The sequence below is a fragment of the Ochlerotatus camptorhynchus genome, unplaced genomic scaffold, assembly GCF_037179485.1.
Source record: "Ochlerotatus camptorhynchus isolate MF236.1 unplaced genomic scaffold, CSIRO-AGI_Acam_v1.1 ptg000140l, whole genome shotgun sequence".
NCBI lineage: Eukaryota > Metazoa > Arthropoda > Insecta > Diptera > Culicidae > Ochlerotatus > Ochlerotatus camptorhynchus.
Genome location: NW_027040630.1, coordinates 2,197,237 through 2,220,824, shown reverse-complemented (window position 1 = coordinate 2,220,824; position 23,588 = coordinate 2,197,237). Strand labels below are relative to the sequence as shown.

Below are 23,588 nucleotides of genomic sequence, written 5' to 3'. Positions count from 1 at the left end.
GAGCATATCCCAAGAAAAGATATCGCCCACAACCCTCTCCTCCACCATCTCCTCCTCGTCCACCTGCACCCCCCACACCATTGCCCCCGAAAACCTCTGCGCTCCCCCGCCTAAAGGCTTACCCAGAAGCCTCGAAAGGCCCATGGGTTGTTTTTTTCCGGCCCAAACAAAAACCTTTGAACATTCCGAGGATCTCTAAGGATCTAACAACACATTTTTCGGCCGTTACCGATATTTTCAAGGTAACACCAATAAAACTGCGCGTTACCGTTGATGACCGGAAGCAGGCTAACCAAATTGTTGCGTGCGAGCTTTTTTCATTGGAATACCGAGTCTACATACCCAGTAGTGAGGTAGAAATTGAAGGAGTGGTCACCGAAGCGAGTTTGACTAGTGATGATTTCTTGGATCCCGATTCCTTCGGAATCTTTAAAAACCGTGCCCTGCCGAAGGTGAAGATATTGGACTGCCTTCAAATGCAGTCAGTATCCGTAGTAGGCTCCAAAAAAACGTATTCCTTGTCAAACTCGTTTCGTGTGACCTTTTCGGGTTCAGCGTTACCTCACTACGTCGCTATTGGCAAGGTTCGGCTGCCTGTACGTCTGTTTGTACCTCGGGTAATGAACTGCTCGAAATGTAAACAACTTGGTCATACATCGGACTACTGCTCGAACAAACCACGCTGCGATCAGTGTGGCGAGCAACATCAAGAAGGCCCTTGCGGTGCTCCTCCAAAATGCGTGTACTGCAAGGAAAGCCTGCATACCCTGACTGACTGCCCGAGGTACAAACAGCAGGGAGAAAAACTTAAGCGGTCTCTGCAAGCTCGCTCCAAGAGAACACTAGCAGAACTCTTGAAGAATACCGCTTCATCTTCCCAGACCACACCAAAAAACAGTAACACGTTCTCCATTTTGCCAGTTGATGATCTAGACTCTGACTCAGAGGGCGGTGAGGGTAGTCCGTTTGTCTTTAAAGGCAATACGAGAAAACGAGCAAAAAAACACACCACCGAAAAGCCTCGTAAGGCCACTCGTACGGACCACCCTCCCACCTTGGAAAAATCAAGAGGTAACGGAAATGCACCGAAACCCATTCCACCGGGTTTTCAACCTTGTAATTATGACAAGAACTTTCCGTCACTTCCAGGATCATCTAAAACCCCAGATGTCCCAGTTTTTCGGCCAGAAAAGCAGCTGAATAATCAGCAAGAACATGCCCCCATGTTCACGTTTTCTGGTATTGTGGATAGCTTCTTCAGTATATTCAATATCTCTGACTCAACGAGGAGCATTATTAATTTAGTGCTGCCAATGGTGAAAAATCTTTTGAAGCAACTAGCTTCTAGGTGGTCCTTCCTTGCATCGATCATATCCTTTGATGGATAATTCTCCGAATGAGGTCGGGGATATGATCTCTGTTCTTCAGTGGAACTGTAGAAGTCTTATGCCAAAACTTGACACATTTAAATTTTTAGTTAACAACTCACTTTCTGATGCATTTGCCCTTTGTGAAACATGGCTCTCTTCAGACAACGATCTTGCTTTCCACGATTTCAACATTATACGCCTTGACCGCGCAGATTCGTATGGAGGGGTGCTTCTGGGGATCAACAAGCTCCATTCCTTCTATAGAATCGATCTGCCTTCAGTGACAGGCATTGAAGTAGTTGCATGTCAGGTTAATATTCGAGGTAAATGCCTCAGTATTGCCTCAGTATATCTTCCACCGAAAACCGCGATCTCTCGTCAAAGTTTCGCGGATATCTGCACGGCTATGCCGGAGCCACGGTTGATCTTGGGAGATTTTAACTCTCACGGTACAGGCTGGGGGGAACTGTACGACGACAACCGCTCAACCTTGATATACGACATGTGCGACTTCTTCAAAATGACAATTCTGAACACCGGGGAAGCAACACGAGTAGCCAAACCTCCAGCAAAAATAAGCAGATTAGACCTCTCACTTTGTTCGAGTTCACTATCGTTGGATTGCTCGTGGAAAGTAATTCAAGATCCCTACGGTAGTGACCATTTGCCAATCAAAATGTCTATTACCAATGGTTCATCTTCTACTCGCTCGGTCGACATCGCGTACGATCTTACGAAAAACATTGACTGGCGAAAATTCGCGTCCGCGGTTCTTGATGCCAGTCAATCGGTTGACGTACTTCCTCCGCTGGACGAGTACTCCTTTCTCGCGCGTGTCATCATCGATTGTGCGCTGCGAGCACAGACGAAACGTGTTCCGGGTGTTTCCGTCCGCAAGCGACCTCCCACCCCGTGGTGGGATAAAGATTGCACCGACGCGAACAGCGAGAAGTCCGCCGCGTTTAAACGCTTCCGCAAACACGGTAAAGTCGGGGATTTCGAGCGGTACACCGACCTCGAGAAAACCTTTAAGGACTTAATTAAAGCAAAAAAACGCGGATACTGGCGTCGGTTCGTCGATGGTTTGTCGCGAGAGACTTCCATGAGAACACTCTGGAATGTCGGCAGGAGAATGCGAAACGCGTCATCACCGATTAATGAAGACAAGGAGTACTCGGACAGATGGATTTTCAGCTTCGCGCGGAAAGTTTGCCCGGATTCGGTACCGGTTCAAACCAACGTTCGTGATCGTCCGTCGGGTAATAACGAAGTAGATTCCCCGTTTTCGATGGTGGAATTCTCACTTGCTCTCCTTTCATGTAACAACTCAGCTCCAGGAATGGATAGAATCAAGTTCAACTTGCTCAAAAATCTCCCAGACGTCACGAAGAGACGCTTGTTGAACTTATTCAATCAATTTTTGGAGCACAACATTGTTCCGGATGATTGGAGGGAAGTAAGAGTTATCGCCATTCGAAAACCCGGTAAACCCGCGTCGGATTATAACTCGTACCGTCCCATCGCGATGCTGTCCTGTATACGGAAATTGTTGGAGAAAATGATTCTTTTTCGTCTAGACAAATGGGTCGAGTCGAATGGTTTACTTTCAGATACGCAATTTGGATTTCGGAGAGGCAAAGGAACGAGCGACTGTCTTGCGTTGCTTTCAACTGAAATTCAACTGGCCTATGCGCAAAAACAGCAAATGGGTTCAGTTTTCTTGGACATTAAGGGGGCTTTTGATTCTGTTTGTATCGATGTCCTTTCGGATAAACTCCACGATAGTGGGCTTTCACCAATTATGAACAACTATTTGAGCAACTTGTTGTCTGAGAAATATATGAGCTTTTCTCATGGAAACTTGACAACTTCACGAATTAGTTACATGGGTCTCCCCCAGGGCTCATGTTTAAGCCCCCTTCTTTATAATTTTTATGTAAAAGACATTGATGGTTGTCTTGATGAAAATTGCTCGCTTAGGCAGCTTGCAGATGACGGGGTTGTGTCCGTTATAGGGCCAAGTGCACCGGACCTGCAAGGACCATTGCAAGATACCTTAGACAATTTGTCTACTTGGGCAATGAAGCTGGGTATCGAATTCTCTCCGGAGAAAACTGAGTTGGTTGTTTTTTCTAGGAAGCATCATCCTGCACAGTTACAGCTTCAACTAAAGGGTAGAACAATCACTCAAAGTATATCTTTCAAGTATTTAGGTGTCTGGTTCGATTCCAAAAAGCACGTGGGGAAAACATATTGCGTATGTGAAACAAAAATGCCAACAAAGAATCAATTTTCTTCGTACAATTACCGGAACTTGGTGGGGAGCACACCCGGAAGATCTGATCAGGTTGTATCGAACAACCATCTTGTCGGTTCTAGAGTACGGTAGCTTCTGTTTTCAATCCGCGGCGAAAACACATATCCTGAAGCTGCAACGGGTTCAATACCGTTGCCTCCGAATCGCGCTTGGCTGTATGCACTCGACGCATACGATGAGCCTCGAAGTACTCGCGGGTGTTCTCCCACTGACAGATCGTTTCGCGGAACTGTCCTTCCGGTTTCTTATCCGTTGTGAAGTAATGAACCCATTGGTAATAGAAAATTTTGAGAAGCTGCTCGACAGAAATCCTCAAACAAGATTCATGAGTCTCTATTACGAGTACATGACGCTGGAGATTGGCCCTTCTTCATTCAATTCCTCTCGTGTTTGCCTCCAAGACTTTTATAGTTCCTCTGTAAATTTTGATCTGACCATGTTGCAAGAAATCCGTGGAATACCAGATCACCATCGGTCGATGGTTGTTCCCTTAATTTTTGCAAACAAGTACCACCATGTTAGTAACAATAAGAGTTTTTTCACAGATGGGTCAACTATAAACGCTTCCACTGGATTTGGAGTATTCAATGAATTTCATAGCGCCTCATATCAACTGCAAAAACCCTGTTCCGTATACGTTGCGGAACTAGCAGCCATATTTTACGCAGTAGAGCAAATTGCCTCACTACCATCTGATCACTATTTTATTTTTACTGATAGCCTTAGCTCGTTGGAGGCTATTCGATCAATGAGGCCGATGAAGCACTCCTCGTATTTCCTGACCGAAATCCGAGCTAAATTGAGTACTTTATCTAACTGCTCCTATACTATCACCTTAGTTTGGGTCCCATCTCATTGCTCAATTCCGGGTAATGAGAAAGCGGACTCGCTAGCTAAGGTGGGCGCTATGGAAGGCGATATTTTTGATCGACAAATCGCCTTTGCGGAATTTTTTTCAATTACCCGTCAGCACGTCCTCACCAACTGGCAACAAAAATGGAATGAGAGTGATCTGGGAAGATGGTTACATTCTATTCTCCCACAGGTGTCGAACAAGCCATGGTTCAAAGGATTGGACATGAGCCGTGACTTTATACGTGTCATGTCAAGGCTCATGTCCAATCACTACTCGTTAGACTCGCATTTCTTCCGAATCGGGCTCGCAGGCAGCAATTTGTGCGCTTGTGGTAGTGGCTATCACGATATCGACCACGTACTTTGGTCATGCACTTTACATTGTGTTGCTAGATCCGAGTTATCCGCATCCCTCAGGGCCCGAGGAAAACAACCTATGCGGCCCGTTAGAGACATCTTGGCGAGCCGAGATCTCGATTATTTTAATTTAATTTATGTGTTTTTAAAACGGATCGATCTGAGGATTTAGTAGTTAGTGTCATCTTGTGTTCTCTCAAGTTGCTAGGTCTCCATCGGTGTACCCCCATGTTTGTCTTTTTCTCCAGTATGTCGCTTAGTTCTAGATCAAGAGCACATTGCTCTAAAAAACCTTGTGTTCTCAATCCCTACCCTGCCACCCGTTTGTTACAATTTGTTACCCCTAACCTCGAGAAAGCCGCGAGTAATCGGCCCCCGCTTTACTAACGTTAGTTTTAAGTAATTTTGTACCCAAACGATGAATATCGGCTCCGCAAAGCTACGGCAAATGAGCCTGGAAAAATAAACGCATTATTAAAAAAAAAAAAAAAAAAAAAATACAACCCTATTTCACGCCACCTCTCTCTGTACCTCATTGAATTTCAGTGCCCTGAGACCGACACATGCAAGCGGCCCTTTTGACATAAGAATCAGTTGTAAAGGACCAGAAAATCAATTCTGTCAAACGCACTTTTCGTCGAGTTGCATATGTTTCAGTTTCAGGACACTTAAATTTACCTGCCATGTTTGTTTACGTTCCATGATTTACGTCAAAGCTGAATTACGTCTCGTGTAAAAATAATAATTTCTAAGTGTGCACTTTTCATCCTTCAGACACATACTGTTCAGCACACTGCTCCCGAAGAACGCCGTGAAAAATCTTCATTTTCTTCTATTTTTTCACCGATAGCATCTTCCGGAAACCAAATTCGAAATCAGATCTTTTCACACAATCAATGTTTAAGTTTTAATCGTTCAAGTTTGATAAAAAAAATCGGCGCCGGTGGTGTAGTGGTAAGCGTGATTACCTCTCACCCCAGCAGGCCTGGGTTCAATCCCAGTCGGCGCCGCCGGGATGTTCTGAGGCATAACATCTCTGATCACGCCTTCCTTTGGATGGGAAGTAAAGCCGTTGGTCCCCGGTTCATGAGTTGATGGGTCGATAGGTAGGGTCCAGGTGTAGGAGCTGCCTTCCTGGCACGTCGGTAGCATTGGTGCTCAGCACGGAAAACAAGATCGACGGAAAAAAACCAACCAAAGGAAAAAAAAAAGTTTGATAAAATCCATAAAAACACACAGATTTCAAAACACGTCATTTAAATTGCGCGGCTTAAGGCCGGCGCACAATAGATATGTTTTCGGATTTTTTGACAGCTAGCCCATGCATTATCTGTCAAAAAACCCGAAAACGTTTCTATTATGCGCCGGCCTTTACTTCGGAAGGCTGTTTTTAGTTTTGAATTATGTGCCATTATCACCCTAGTAAATTGTATTTATGTGTTCAGGGTCTCATCCAAACCATTTGTGGAATAGTTAAATCATTTGGGTTATCGTTCGCGTATGGTATTTTTATTTATATTGAAATTAATAAAAAAAAGATTATTTTCCTGGAGGATTATTAGAAAAAAACGATTTTCCCGGTTTTTTATGGTGAATATAAATTCTCGACTCTTTCCCGGTTTTCCAGGCTTTTCTACTATAGTAGACTTGCCTACCTGGTAAACAGTATGTTCTAGACATGTTTTAATATTTTATATCGCACATTTTTGCTGAAGCTGCTAATTCTGTTTGTTGGTAATTTATGAACAGTTTTCAGTAAAAAATAAGTGAATTATTTTAAATTAAATTAATTAACACTCCGAACACGATGCTTCCGATAAAATGTGTAAAGGAAAATCGACAATGTTTAAAAAATCATTGCTCAGCAATTTATCGATCGATTTTAAATATATTGATACCGAACAAAAGTATGTAGTTTCAAATGGCAGATTTGAAATTTGTCAATAAATGGCTGAGATATGATTTTACAAACATTGCTTGTTTGCCATTACATATTTTTTCGGAGGCATCGTGTTCGGAGTGTTAAATAAAAACCTTCACCGTAGATAAATGAAATTATGATCATTCAAATGCATCATAACCGTTTGAAAATAACGTATTTTTTTTAGTGAAAAACGTTTATAGCTTTTCAACAAAATGAGGTAGTAATTAAGTATTTTGTTAAAAAAGTGCGCCATAATATTTAAAACTAGTGTCTAGTGTATAGAACATATATTTTATGATAAATCACTGTATAAAAAATTACCGAAGCTACCGATTTTTAGGTGAATTGCTTCCTTCAGCAAAGTTGTTTCAAATAACTACATAGTTCTATCTCGAATATAAAAAGTTTATATTTGGAACTCATCAACTGTATGAACCGCCGTAAGCCTTGCACATAAAAAGATTGGCCAAAATAAATGAAAAAAACTTTCTCGAAGACACTATATACCTAAAACTAATGATTTAGGCACAAACAATTTATTCCACTTACAAAAAATGGTTTCTAGGTCACTGTGTTGAATTGAATCATACTTGTAAACATTTGGCAGTATGGGGCAATTCGGATATATGGATTTATATTATCCGGATATTTGTGATCCGTTGGATATCCGATATTCGGATTAAATCCGTTAGCAGTGATCCAGACTCCAGATATCCGGATTAAAATCCCAGCCCTAATTTAAATAAAAAATGTTAGAAATTTGAAATTCAATATTCTCTAATTTCTTGACATTGTATTTTTTGACGTAATTTTTTTAATATTTCTGATTCAGTAAAAAACAAATGTGCTCAAGCTAATGGCTACAGTTGTTCCAGCCTTATAATCGTTTGTTTAAATGATGATATTGAAGCCAGTGAAATAAAACAGAAATTTTTGCAAAAATATATACTGTTTTGAAAGAACTCATCAAAACAATCATTAGAGCCACTTGATAAAATACTAAGAAGATATTTCTTGACAGCTATTACCGAAAATTTCACCCCAGTGATCAAATTGCCCTCGGATTACGATTCAAAAGATTATGTTGAAACATTTTCAACGCAGGGTAAAAATTGATACTGCGGGGCTTTATACTCCACGAAACATGACACTAGTCACTTTAGCGTATGAGAAGAAACCAGTTGCAGCTCCACTACTCGAAGTTGTATGTTGCATGAAAAGTGACTAGTTCAGTCCACACAATCCTGCTCCTTGGACGATATGCATTCGATTTTTCAAGACAAGCTGTAGATTTTCCAGCTTCCTTATTTTTGTTTCATTCGTTCCTCTATGAACTCTAATGTACCGATTTCAACCAGCGAGAGATCCGTAGGCACGATCGTTTTAGCGGTTTGTTCGTGCCTCGTGCATTTTGATTTTGAGTGCGACGCGCGTTGAGATTTTTTAGTATCGCGATCTATCTCTCTACCTATACTTATATTGTTGTTTTACTATTTTGCTTTGCACACCGTTGTTTGCTGTCGCAGAGTTAACAACGCAGTGTCGGCGGTTTTTAATTCACTTCTTGTCTATCGTATAAACACAGCAGAAAAAGGGGTTTCCCTCGTGTGAACAGCTTGCAGTGGTTTGTGTCGCCTAGTGTGAACATCAAAAGTGCATTGTTAAAGCTCTTTCTTAGGGGAAGATACTGTGATCTAGTGACCAACTAAAGGCCTTGTATGTATTATTTTATGAAACGGATTCAAAACCAGTAGAAATCGGTGCGGTTATTTCAAAACTAGATATAGCGACTTGGTCTCGGATGGAGTGGAACTGGCGAAAAAAGTTTACAGTTATCAAGCCTCCGCGCGCGCTAAGAAGCTGACGGCACGCTTTCGGACAACATGTGAGCGTAGGATTGTCAAAGCAGATCAAAATTGGCAAAGCAAATGTGGTAGCTACTGGAAAAATTGCATATTTGAGACATGTTACCACGTTACTTAATCACTATAATGCTTGGTCGTAAAAATATTGAAGCAACATCAGGACAAATGGATGCATGATTCGATAAAAGTTTGATTGGATTTTATTGGAAAGTAGGGGAAATGGCTCTAATGTTGGCCTATGGATCTAAGATTGGGCCCATCGCTAAAAATCTGTTATTTATCAACTGTACCTAACTGAACGCGTCATTGAGACGGTACTAATGGTTATTTTTTTTCGATATTAAAATTTTAGTCGATTGCTGAATTTATGTATGGGCCCAAATTAGGGGCATTTAGGCCGACATTACATCCATTTCCCCTACAAAATATTGCAATAGGCCTGTGTGTGTAGATATCTCCATATAATGTTGTTTTTATGAAAAACCAAAATAAGTTCTTTGGAAAATAGTTTTTAATGATGATCTTCAATGGAAATGTAAAAGCCTACGGAATCGATTTGAATTGATGATCGGGCAATTTAGCCACACATGTTTTGGTGTTGATTAAGGCGAGAGGGAATGCTGTGAACGCTAATTCTTAGAATCGAATTGGTTTTATCATGGACACGCATTTGTGGACTGAGTTCCTTCCTGTTCTAACATTTCACAAGTTCAGCGTTTGTTTCCTTAGTGACTACAGTCCGTTATTAATGAATCTACGCCGAATTAACAATCATTGATTACTAAATTCTAACTGACTTTCTCGTTCTGGTTGTTATAAATACTACCATTACATTTATCGTAAGAAACATATGTGAAGAATTTGCCTTTTTTTAGTGCTCTACTCGTCATTTTTATGACGCCCTCAGATGCAATTTTAGAAGACTTGGAAACACTGGTAATTTCCAAAAAGAAAAAAAAAACTTCACGTAAATCTCAAATCATTATTCCTCAATCATTGACACGGCATCTCCGGTGAAATATCTACGTGATATTGCTTAATTATCAAATGCAGATCAAAATTACGTGGTTTGCAGGTTCATTTATATTACAGTAGTGCTCAAAAGTCATTTGACAAATAGCTTCAGCTTTTTTTCTGTTTAAAATTGTTAGTTTCGTTTTTATCTAGTGATTTATTGTAAAAATATAAAGAATGCAGATTTTTTGTTTGGGCCTCAGATAGCCTAGTCTGTAGAGGCACGGTATTACCAAGGCGGAGATGGTGCGTTCGATTACCGGTCCGGTCAAGGAAATCTTTCGGGTAGGAAATCTTTTGGACTTCCCTGGACAAAGTATCATTGTTCAAAATCATACATTGGTCGGCATAGAAAGCACTCAAATAATAACTGTGGGAGTGAATCTAGAACACTAAGTTGAGAGCCAGCAAAACATTTTCTACAGAAGTGTAAAAAGCCTAGGAGAAGAAGAAGTTTTTTTTTATGATTAAAAAATTACGGACTTTGTACAGCACATGGAATCATCCTTTAGATCTATAAGATATGTGTTTAATCGACGTATTAATTAAATCTCCGAATCTTTCAACGAATATAAACTCTCGAAAAAATTATTTGAAATATCAATGTGCAGAGTACTATCGAAAAGATTGCTCAGAGAAAACTTAAAAAATGCTTAATTTAAAAATATTACACGGCTATTTATTTGGTAACGAGTTGCATATCATGTTGAGATAGTACCCATAGAAAAAGACTTAAATGAGATAAGGTGAAGGCATTTAACCTTGGTCTATGTTTTAATTTTTAGAAGATCCTCAGCATTAAAGCAACTTGCCTTGCAACTTGCAACTTGCCCCCAATTAAACTCACAGCTGAAATGTTTTGTCACACCACAAAATGTCCACACCATTTTCAGCATAAATTTATTGATTTTGTTTCTACAATATTCAGAAGCGGGTACGTATTTCGGGGTGGTGTTTTAATAATCGGTTTGTTTACATGCTTTTCGCTTTGTGATTGACGTGGAACAAATGTTTTCAACGGTCGAGTATTTTCACGATACTCTAAATACCAAAGCGCATAATGATATGGAAGCATTTGAAATTTCTATTATATCGCTAGAAATCACTTAGAAAAGTTAAAAAATGACAAAATAGAGTAAATTGATACTTGATAATATGTTATATATAATACATATGTACCAGACAACAGCACCAATTTCATCACAACAACAACAGGAGCATTTAATTATTTTAATATTAAAACGATGAAATGCTCTTCAAACCTAGGAAAAATGCTCTTTTACAGCGTTGCTACTCAGATTTACCAACAATCAATACGGAACTAACGATTTTAAATTAGCTCACCACTTTAGTAGCCTATTGGTCCCAAGCAAACGATTAACGTACCCTATTCTAGTTGAAATTCTATTACTACACTATGTTTGTTTTGATTCGCTATGAAAGTTTGACAGATAACATCAGGGGTGTGTGGATTCATGCAGAACATGCAGGGGTGAGTGAAATAGCTTGGGACTGCTTGGGACCGTTGTTCTGGTACTGAGTGAGCCAAAAATAATAATGATTTTCTTCGGTACCCAGTGGTCTTAGAGTTACCTCTATGGTATGATTGTACTTGCCACACAATTATACTAATGCCTAAATAGTACAGCCATCGAAAGCTCTCAATTAAGACCTGTGGAAGTGCATCTAAAACACTAAGTTGAGAGCACGCAATAAACTAATAATGAGATAAGCAATAAGCTTGAAATGCGAAGAAGAAAAAGAAAGAAAAGAAGTTGTCGTTTATTCCATACAATTAATTAATTAATTTATCTTTATTAGGGAGGCTTTGTTCCATACACTCTATTTCAGTTCTAATCAATGTCTGAGTAGAATATTATTGCCCTCTATTTTGCTATCTCAGAAATTTTACACAATTGCAGTTCGAAAGGGAGTTTACTCAGTGACTAGAGTAAGTTTCCCTTTTGAACTGAAACTGAGTAAAATTTCCTAGAGAGAAAAACAATCAAATTTATTAAAAGTACTTGGTTCGAAAAATAGAAGTGGTTTAAAATTTCTATACCATACCTCGCTGAGCAATATTTTGAAATTTGCATCATTATGACGTTTTTTTAAAGACCAAGTTTCTTACTTAACATACCACACGGTAAGAAAAAAGTACCCAACGTCAGTTCACTTTTACCTACTTTTGACTGGTTTTTCTCCTTTCCTCCTTCTAATGTTGTCAAAAACGGAGGAGTAAAACCACCCAACAGGGGTAGTAAAGTGTGGGAACTCAACGTTGAGAATAATCATATTCACCTACTTTTGGGTGCAACTAACTTACTTTTGGGTAGAAAGCGAGTGGAAAATTCCACACGAATTGCACACAAGCAAATGCAAACTACTTTGACCCGTTTTACCTACTTTTGGGTTCCTGCACTATAGTGCCGAGATGAGTGAAAAGAACTTACTTTTCGGTACTTTTTTCTTGCCGTGCAGGTGACTCATTGGGACAGAATGTTTCTTGTGTTGGATAAACATCGTTGCGCTCCACTCATACATTCTAGAGGGTTGGTGTCTTTGGCAAAGTTGATCAGTTGGATAAGGACTATCAGATCACGCCGTTCAGATGGTGCTAGGAATATCTTTTGACAGAAGCATCCTAGCAAAAATAAATCTTCGGCAAAGTTGTTTGTTTAACCTTTTTTCGACAACTCTTCCCAAAACGTCATCATTCCACAGCCTGCTGAGAATGAGATATTCCAAAATTTTGGTCAATTTCGCGAAAAACCGCTTTTATCAATTTGTTTTGTTAAACCCAGGGAATGTTTACTCAAACGATAAGTTTTGCAGTTTTATAAATATTACTAGTGAAATGCCTATTTTATTTGATGACTTTATTACGCATTTCGTAAAAATAACAAAAAATCGTGCAAACTTGTTCTTCTTCTTCGACATTATTACGTCCATACTTTCACTGTACGACAGCCCTCAACTTTCTGTACAGTTGTTAATTGAGGGCTTTCTAAGCGTGTACTAGTTTTGCGTTAGTATAATTGTTTGTAAAGTACAATCATACTTTATACCAGGGAAGTCGAGAAATTTTCAATCCGAATAAATCCTATACCAGACCGGGAATCGAATCCAGTCACCTCCACCTCCAACATTGTCTTTCTTTTTAGCTGCTTCTTTAAGGACTGAGCTAAGAGAGGCGCAAATAGAAAAAAATATCTGGAAAGTATATTGAAAAACAAGATTTGGCATGTTTAATAGCGATTTTTGAATGAAAAAAAAAATATACTTGTCCACTATTTATTTAGCAGTTGGATCAATAACAAAGCTTTATCGTAAAATACGTATCTTCTTTTATATTCTTTTTTTTTGCGTCGTACAAGAGTACAAATTAAATCGTAAAAACGTTAAGCGATATATGAAGTCAAATTGAATCGCTTACAAAGTTATTTGAATTTTGTAGGTATGAGCTATTTTTTTGCGTGATATACGATTTATTTGTAGAAATATATGCTTCCATATCATAAAAGCCTATTTTGATATACATGCATTCTGGTTGTCTGTGTACTTTCTCGCCCACGCAAAGTAACACCACCATCAAGTAGGGCAATAAATCCTTTCTCTGTTGTTTTTCTATAATAGTGTTTATTTGTTTTGTCCCCTCATCTTGATGAGTCTCATCGTCGCCGCCTCCAAGTTGAATCTAGAACTGCACTACCGTTCACATACTGGCGACAACGAAATCCCCCCCCCCCCCCCCAAGGACCTCCTCTGATCCTCTAACCTCGGGTAAGTCGCAATTATTCGGACCAATTCCTACAAAGCCGAGTCTTGTCACTATCAACAAGGCATAAAAAGTAAAAAGGACTAAGATGTGTTCCTTTGAGTACAAAACAATTATGTTCCTTTAGTTTGAAGTAGTTAGGACTAGGCCTCGGTAGTAGATCTTAATACCGCACCACGAAAAGGTAATCTACCAGGCGTTACAAATCGAATTATTAACGTAAGAAAAAAATCGATGAAGACAATCGACCATTGCGCAATTATCCTTATGATTCAGAACTCTAAATTTGTATTGTAGCATATAGGGTACACATTGGAAGCATTTTTGAAAACCAGAACCATATTGGATTTCAAAATGATTTGGCACCACTTTAGACTCCTGTGCAAGAAATAATTGCACAGGTTTTTGTTCGCATAGGCCAGAAAATAGAAAATCGACGAAACTATTCATTTCATTTTAGTCCAAAAATTTACTTTTCTCTAGTGCGAATATTTAAAAAGTTTAAGACAAGCAAAAAATGTCAAAATTTTTGTAAGATTTCTGCATCAGAAAATAAGGTTTACCAATAGTTCCTAATAACCTATCGGGAATATTGAAGGTACTAGTGTTTGAGTGAAGAGCGTAACTGCTTTCTCACCCCAGTGTGTCTTGGTTCAATCCCAGTCGAGATTGTAAAGGTTTTTCTGATGCGAAAAAATCTCTGGTCATGGGTGGTTCAGAAGCGAAGTAAAGCCATTGGTCCCGGCCTATGTGTTGATGGGTTCGATAGGTTTCAGGTGTGAAAGTTGCCTCCCTGGTACTCGATTGTCGTCCGACTCCTGATGAATGTGGGCGTCTTAGTGGAATACCTGTATAAAGAGAAAGAGAGAGAAGGATTAGTAATTTCCATTTAATTCCACTACCTTATTTGCTTATCCTTGACAGATACGCGTATTTCGTCTACAATGTACAGACTTCTTTGGTGTCTTGTACTAATACTCGACTGTTATATGTTATATGTCGTCCGACGTTAATCACCAATGTGGCAATCGACGCTCGTCAGTGATGGGCACTCGATTGTGAAACAGAGATCGACGTTAAACAAAAAAAAAATCGGGAATATTCCTTCAACAGCTACATAAATGGTCATTAGCTTCTAACTTTACAAGATGTTTCACTAGTTTTATGAATAATAAATAACAAAAAGTGTAAGTTTGTGCATTCTCGTTCAAATTATTGTTATAAAAGTAGTTGAGGACGTAGACGCATGTCTACTTTGACGGCTGTATGGATTTATTTTACATAATTCTTTTCATTTTGTTAGAAACTTAGCTGAAAACAAAACATGCACATGTTCGTCACTGACTTCATTATTACTGATGGCATCATTTGAAGATCATTTTCATTTCGTGAACGGTCGAGATTTTACAGACCCTCATATTTAAAACCTGTTCGTTCCTTTTAAAACTATGATTTTATCTAATAAAATCACATTTTGAAGTAGCTGGTTTGCGTTTGCTTTTATTTTTCTAATAATAAAGAAATCATAATTCGGACTTATTATTCTGTTATTAATGTATTATAAAATTATAGATTTCTCAGGAAATTTACATTTTTGAGTACACTCATTATTTTATTACGCTGGATGATCATAATTGATGGTTTATCTTCTGGAAATTTGATTAAAATATCGGGTCATGAAATAAGGTCATCTCGTTTTTATTTACTGGAGATGTGGGTTTCCCTGCAGAAAAAAAAATGCAATATACCTTCTTGTTGAAAGGTTCTTGGTGGTTGCGAAGTATTTTTTTATTCAATTTTGAAAACAGGTTAGCAAACCAAGCTCTTAATTGTGATGTGGATAGCTTCCTGTTTATCAGATCACTTTTACTTTTTACATACGCTCTGCAGCAGTGCCTGAGAGTTGCAAAATACGATGGGTTCGTTGATCTGTTTACCTACTGTCTATAAAGAAGGAAAAACTAAAAAACTGGTTCATACGGATAGAAACGATTTTTCATGCTTTTCACGCTGAGGGTCACAAGCTCAAATATCATCCCGTACCATTAGTAATTTCCATGCCTACTGTGTACTGTGACGAATCTATCTGACACAACAATTTTCAATGAATTACCGTAAGCTGTCGTTCCTATGCGCAAAAAGTAGTGCAACAAAAAAATATGAAGATTTATCAAAAATATCGAAAAATAGTGGAAACAAAAAAATATTTGGTAGACAAGTTCTGTAATAATAAAAGTTACCACGTATACCAACAATTTTTTTCAAAAAGGATCTAATTTTGTAAAATTATACTTAAATGTAACATACTCAAAATTATTCCTTAACACCATAAAAACGTAGACTATAGGTACTGTGTGCGTATTTTGTGGATAGCACCTTATGTAAATGTATGTATGTATATAAATGTCTTTATTCAAATTAAGAAGCCATCTTATTCAATACCCTCCAACCCCTCCCCCCTCTAAAGCTTAAACCATTGCTATTAAAAATCTTGCTATCCCGTTGGAAAATCACTCTTATGGTGGCAACCAACCAACCAACATATATTAGATCAGATTTCTTGTCACTCAAACTGAAATATAAATGTTACAAAACTTGTCTTGCTTCCAGTTTTATAGGTATGCAGTTTAGCGTAAAAATTGCACCAATTGCCAACGAAAGTTAGTTTAGATTTTGAAACATTTTGCGCGCGAAATCTGCAGATTAGCTCATCCGTTAGTGTCTTGTTCATCGTTCTCCATCAATCTAACTGCCGACATTAATTCGTGTCAGATAGTTTGCATATTTTTTTTCTCATTTTGGAAACTACTGCAACGGAATGAATCGCGAGTTGGAACGTTTTTAATTACTTTCTATTTCCACCTCTGTGGCCGTCCTTCAGAATGCCATCGACGAAAAATATTTGCGATTGAATCAATCAAGTTACTGAGTTTGATTAGTCTTTTTGTTTAGGGCAATCAAGTTGCTTTGTTAAGTACCTAAATAAAACACATGCTTAAGGTATGTAACTGTGAACAATAGGAAGTTAGTATGCAAAATACATATTACCTAGTCATAGTTGGCTTTATTTTAAAAGACAACTTTGTGTTCGCCAGTCAATCTGAACTAAAGTACATCAAACGATTGCTTTGGCTTGGATCTTATACAGAAGGACTTGCCCATCGGAGCGATCAATTCAACCTCAGAGGCAGATACGCTGCATAGCCACGAGAATTCGGCAACTCTGAATTAATTACACGCTGGATTTTATATTTAATCCATTCGTTAGTTGCACGGATGTCTGATGACGTATTGAAAATTTAATAGCCATATGACCCTCAGCAGAACCGGTGCCTGGTGTTACACGTCAGCTGGACAAATGTGTTTTTTTTTCATGGTCAGTAAACTGTTTTTGGACTGTTCTTTTTTTTCTTTTGACCTACCGCAGCAGGCTTAAAATTTTCGCATGTCACATTCCCCGAGCAAAGTTCAGCATCAAAACAACAGCAAATTGAAATCAAGTTTTGATATCAACATCAAACTGAAATCATAATTTGATTTCAGTTTACGCAATTGACAAATGTGATGCCAAATTTTGTTTTCATTGCTTAGTATAACATCAAATTGAATACTTGTTTAGTTATCAACAGGAAAAAATGATATCAAATTTGGTTTTCAGTTTGCTCTCACTGATAGCAGAAATAGTTTTCAATGTGATGTCACAGGAAGATTTTTTTTGCTCTCAATTTTGATATTTTAACCGTTGAAACGACCACAACGACAGCAACCTGTATAATCATTATCAGCGAAATCACAACATCAAATTTAGATTTCAACTTGATCTCAGAGATTGCTCGGGAGATCAAAAATATAATCTAAAAAATAAATGTTGGATTTTTCCTACTGCCTGAAAGTTTTAGCTCATTTATTAGTAGGTTTTAAGATAAGCTGGCGCTTTTAGTTTGAATTTTATAAGGAAATTTTGAATAAAAAGCTTGAAAGCCCTTCACTATTTCGATCATACAAATGGTTCTTTAATGGATTTAACTTAGTTTTTCAGAAGTCTTCAAACAGTTCAAACAATAAGTAGTAACTTTGCTGAAACCTGCATCATGAATCCAGTTAGTTTGATTGAAATATTCGCTTTTTAATGTTTATGAGCCTACATTTCTACATAAAAAAAAAACTTTATATCCAGTGCGTGTTACATTCAGCTGTATAATTAAGATAGTGCTTTTCTTACCTAAAGTCATGAATGTGGGTGTTTGCACGTGGAATATATAAACTTTTATTTTTTGGGCCAATTTACCTCTATTTCGTTTAAATATACGAACGAAATGCTTACATATATTCAAAATACAATATCTGTATAAAACTAAGCTTAAGTTACAAGTGCTGACATTTTGAGCTTAATCGAGTATACTGAACCAGTTCTATGCACTAAAGGTCGAAGGAGTGACATTTTTCCATGCATATGAACTTTAAACCTTAAGCGCCAGTTCGTGTTACATCCGAATGAGCTGAAATTTTCAGTGAGTGGTTTTCTCACCTAAAAAGCAAATCTAGGTGTAACCCGTTTGAAAAAAATATATATAAAATTTTTCGCATATAAATGTGGGCCAGTTGAAAGCTACATGACACATGATAAGACTACGATAATGAGATAATGATATACTTTTATTAACTGGATATTGGTGTTAATTTTTGGATTGATAGACCAACCGCTAGTTGGTATGGTCAGTCGATGATATTCACATGTAGCGGTCTCCGATTTTTCCGAGTAACTGATCATATATTATTTATTTTCAAATCATAGTTTATGAATGTAAAACTAACTACACTGAAGTCTTTTTTTACACGGTTTTTTTACGCGGTTTTTTTTACACGGTTTTTTTACACGGTTTTCCACGATTTACACGGTACGTTTTTAACGATTTCTCGACAACGATACAACCTATCGACTTGATTCCAATCACATTATCCGTTTCAAGCTATTTGTAATCGAATGGCATACTTAAAAAAAAAACACAATTTTTGGTGTAAATACAGAAATTTTTAAAATATGTCTATATGGACCATATCATGCTTTAATTACAAATGGCATCAAAATCCGATTTTTTAAAAATATTTAAACATGCGAAAAATCAAAATCTCGTAGGTTTTTTTTTACACGGACCGTATCCCCCGTGTAAAAAAGACCTGAGTGTACAAGGAAACATGCAGAAATTACGTAGAATTTGAGGGGGAGGGGGGAACTCTGAAGTTGTAACTGGCCATGTATTAGTTTAAGCAAAATAAGCTATGAGAGGGGAGGGGAGTTTAAAATAGATCAAAAATATGCTACAGACATCGAAAGCTCTCAATTAATAACTGTGGAAGTGCATCTAGAACACTAAGTTGAGAGCACGAAATAAGCTAATATGCGATATGCAATAAGCTTGAAATGCGAAGAAGAAGAAGAATAAACTTTTTCTTACCCCCTTAGAATATTTATGCTAATAATATTTCCATTCGATTTGAGTCAGAACGAGCTCCAAAAAACAAGCCAAATTAATATATGCAGATTCAGTTTGATCCAGAAGCGAGAATATATATATCTTTCAAAAGTTAGAGAGATATCCAATGAAAACTTTGGATCCATTCTTGAGGTTACACCAACCGAAAATAACATTTAAAACTGTGACATTCTTCTTTAGTTTTTCCGCATTACTTACAGTTTCAAAGTTTGTGTAACCCCTCTTAGGACGTTGTTGTTGACACCCTTACACTTGATTGGATAACTCTGTCATGAGGTTAAATACATCCAAATCACAAATCCCACAAATCCAATCCCAAAGTCAAGGTCGCTATCGATGGTCAGTCATGCGGCTGTAAAACTAAAAGTCTACTGATTGCTTCCTCCGCGGTTTCGCCTCTCGCTGGTGCTCATGTTTACCGGTTTGTATGCTTCAGATGGGACACGGTTTGCGCATTTCTTGTTTTTCTTTTACAAGTCACAAACCTATTAATGAGTTTACTCGCCTACTAAGACCATCGCTCCGCTGTCATTCATGTTTCTGCTACGCTCGTTCACATAAATGGATTTTAGTTGCAAATCTCATGTATAATCACAAAAGGTTTCGTTTTCTCTGTACATTTAGGTGTTAAAAATAAATCTTGCGATCATTTTGAAACTGATATGTCAGCACTGTTTCATCAGTGTCATTGAGAAACTAAGGACATACAAAATTATATCTTTAATTAGAAAGCGTGCTGTTTCAATGACCGCTCAATAAAACCATTTTAATTGATCTACGACGTTCAGTTCCGATAAACAAGCCCATTGCCATTGAAATAATGTTATTGTAAATAAGCGATACCTTTGAGCATTCCGTTCTGCTTAGTGGTCGATCGATTGACGTCATCGAAAGAGAAGAGATTCTTGAATTGTTTCTTTTTTGCTCCATAAACCCCAACGACCAGTCGCTATAAACTACTGAAAACCGCGTATGATTACAAAAAGAAACCAGAAGCAAACACAATAAAGTTCAATGTATTCAACAGTGCGTTTTGAATATTAAAACAACCGGAACAGCAGATCGAAACAGATCCATTCAACGCAAAGATGGGTATTGAAAAAGGAATCAACTGGGAAGAAGGTGCAGCGGCATTGAAGGAATGGCTCACAACCCAGCCTCATTTACCTCAAAATATTCGTAAGTATAATTTGCATAAATTTCAAACTAGATTTGTGTGTGTGTGTGTGTGTTTGCATAAATTTCAAACTAGATTTTGCGTTAAAAAGATTCACAGTGTATGAGTAAAGAATATTTCAAAGAAGTTAAATCTAATCTAATAAGCGCATCGTTGTATTCTTATACTCCGTACAGACTATGGCTTTTATCATGTAATATCAGTGCTAACATTTGAAAACGGCGCAAAAGCCATTTGTAAACAAATGGTTTGTGGGCCCTTTACTCGCTACCCAATTAACGAACGTCCAGTTAGCGAACAAGTGTTGTATAGGTTTGCATAAGAAGCAAGGAATCAAAAAGTGGAGAAATATAGACAATGTTGTATGCGAACATTATACCAATAAGTTCAAGTTGCAACACAAGATACTCGGAATGGTGGAATCGTGGAATGACAATCATGCTCGTTTGTCGTATGTTGTTTACAGAAAGTTTTTTTTATTCCCCGATAAAAAGTATACAACATTTTTAATATTTCACCATATGAACAGATTTTGTAATGTGGTCGTGTAAAGTTGTAATTTTTTTGGCGAAATTTTTGAACATCATGTTTTCCTCTTGTGTCGGTGTATGAGAGTGCAGCCAAGTCAAACTTTCAAACCGGTTAGTTATTAAGCATTAATATGATCCTATGAAAGCTCCATGAAAGCTGCATGGTATTGCAATAAAATAGGGGAAATGGCTCTACTGTTAGCCTTTGGATCTAAGATTGGGCCCATCGCTAAAAATCTGCTATTTATCAATTTTATCTAAATGAACGCGTCATTGGGACGGTAATAATGGATTTTTTTTAGTTAGTCGATTGCTGAATTTATGTATGGGCCCAAATAAGGGGCATTTAGGTTGACATTACATCCATTTCCCCTATAAAATATAATCGAAGAAATGATCATAAACACGCAGTGAGCTTTGAATTGTCATGGGATATGTTTGGTACACGCAAACCAAAAATCTATTACAATGAATGTTAGTTCCAGTTCCTATCATCCTCTGTTCATGAACATCGCAGCGAATGTTAGAAGTTGACCTTGCAGGCGATGTCATGGTTTTTTGCCTTTTTTATTTCGTATTCTGTCTGTGCTTTCACCTACACAAGCAAGCATTTGCCTTGATTTTTATGTATAACATGGTAGAACCATAGAGGTAACTCTAAGACCACTGGGTCCCGAAGAAAATTATTATTATTTTTGGCTCACTCAGTACCAGAACAATGGTCCCAAGCAGTCCCAAGCTATTTCACTCACCCCTGCATGTTCTGCATGAATCCACACACCCCTGATGTTATTTGTCAAACTTTCATAGCGAATCAAAACAAACATAGTGTAGTAATAGAATTTCAACTAGAATAGGGTACGTTAATCGTTTGCTTGGGACCAATAGGCTACTAAAGTGGTGAGCCAATTTAAAATCGTTAGTTTTGTATTGATTGTTGGTAGAACGACGCACACCCTTGCCTCGAATCTCTCCAGCAGAAAAAGCATACGAAGTCGAGTGTGAGAGGAAATGAGCGCTTCTTGTTTGCTTTTAGGCTATCCTTATTCAGAAGCATGGAGAGAGCAGTGGAGAAAGCACAGGTCTGATAATCGCAACGTTCGTTGTTCGAGTCCAGTCGGTAACCTTTTTCCTATTTTTTTTTCGACATAATTAATTTACCTCACTAATACACTCTACATTTTTCGGTCTCCAATTTTCTTGCATTGGACCGCAGCTAGGTATATCGCATCCTCGGTTCATGCGGTCTCCACTTACATCCTCTGATGATGAATCCCACATAATTGTAAGCGAATCTTACATCCACCGGTTGGGTGTAATGATCAGTAATCAGAATTTGTAATATTTGTTGTCAAGATAATTCTGATATAATGATAAATGACACATGTCTTGACGTGACTCTTATACACAGACTCTAGGTCAGGCATGGAAAATCATTTGCATTCATTTCGTGCATTCATTTACATTCATTTGCCCCTAACATTTTTCATCAACAGAGTTCCGCAAAATAATGTATGGAGCTTTTGTAGATTTTTTTTATTAGCTACAACTTTTGTTAAGAACTCAAATCCGTATATCTTATGCATGACGAACCAGAGCAAACAGAACCCAATACTGTTTTTCAGTGAATGTATTTTACATTCACTGAAAAACAGTAACGAGTACCTACTGCCCGCTCTAATTCGTGATGCATAAAAGATACAGATTTGAGTTATGGGCAAAAGTTGTTGCTAATAACAAACCCTACTAAAGCTCTATACATCATTTTGTGGAATGCTGTTGATGAAAAAAGTTAGAGGCAAATGAATGTAAATGAATGCATGAAATGAATGTAAATGATTCTCTAGGTTCTCCAAATGCACTTGGGCTTGTTACCGTTTGGGTACTTTGCCTTATGGAAAAAGCTCGAGCAGAGCGATAGCAGTACTATAAAGAGCGAGCACTCAACCGAACGAGACAGCAATCCACTAGTATACTGCTGTTCGGTGCGCTCAAGCCTGAGAACCATGAAAGTTTGTAATCAGTAATGATTGAACTAATGTTTGTTTAGAATTAATTATACTATTATTCATATTGTTGCCTATTGAATGGTTAATGAATAGTAAAGCACTAATGGCGCTACACTCCCGGAAATAAATATAAAGACACATAAAAAAGCATGGCGCCTACCAAATATAAGAATCAGAGGAATTCTAAACCATGTATTTTTGGAAGCCACATTATCATGCTACAATATCACCCATAGAAATAACCAATTGCATCATGTACGCAGGGGAAATAAATGGAAATGTGATTTTCTCCTTCGGAAATAAATATAAGGACGCCATACAAAAATGTATGGGAAATTGGTCATTTTCGAAACATTACTAAGCATGTCAACAATTCTTGTAGCACCAAAAAAACCAAAGAGTTAGTTAAAATAATAATTAAACTTAATTTCTGAAACATTCTAAGCAGATCCAATCGCTAGAAGTTCTCGAAAATCACAAAAATCGTTGGTTGATCAGCGATTAATCCTATTAATTTGTTTGAACATCTCAAGGCACATTCTAACTCGGAAAACGCCTAAATGTATGTATCACCTAATTAATCATCGCTGATCAACCAATGATTTTTTGTAATTTTCGATAACTTCTAAGTTCCTGTTAGTTTGGGTCATATGAATAAAATTACTATACACTATACTATACTCATAAGAGAAGCACGGGAAACTAAATATTTTGCTCATTTTATTCAAGGGCCCATTGACTATACCTTTATAGAATTACCATTATTGTACTAAAGTCATCGTAGATAAACTGGCTTCGGCTAAAAATGTCTATAAAAAAAAAAAGATTGGTGTTTATTGAAAATAATTGTTTCATGCAAAACAGAATTTTGTACTATGTCCTTCTTCCCAAATCTGA

General features: G+C 37.7%; 1 protein-coding gene across 1 annotated transcript in view; it reads left to right on the top strand.

Annotated features, from left to right (window-relative positions):
• The first annotated feature begins 8,343 nt into the window (after positions 1 to 8,343).
• LOC135700650 (alpha-tocopherol transfer protein-like) overlaps positions 8,344 to 23,588 on the top strand; it is a 33,333-nt gene continuing 18,088 nt past the window's right edge. The window contains exons 1-2 of the mRNA XM_065221229.1: positions 8,344 to 8,539; positions 20,003 to 20,154. Of these exons, the coding sequence (XP_065077301.1) occupies positions 20,064 to 20,154 (91 nt within the window). The 5' untranslated portion in view covers positions 8,344 to 8,539; positions 20,003 to 20,063. The remainder of the gene's footprint in view (positions 8,540 to 20,002; positions 20,155 to 23,588) is intronic.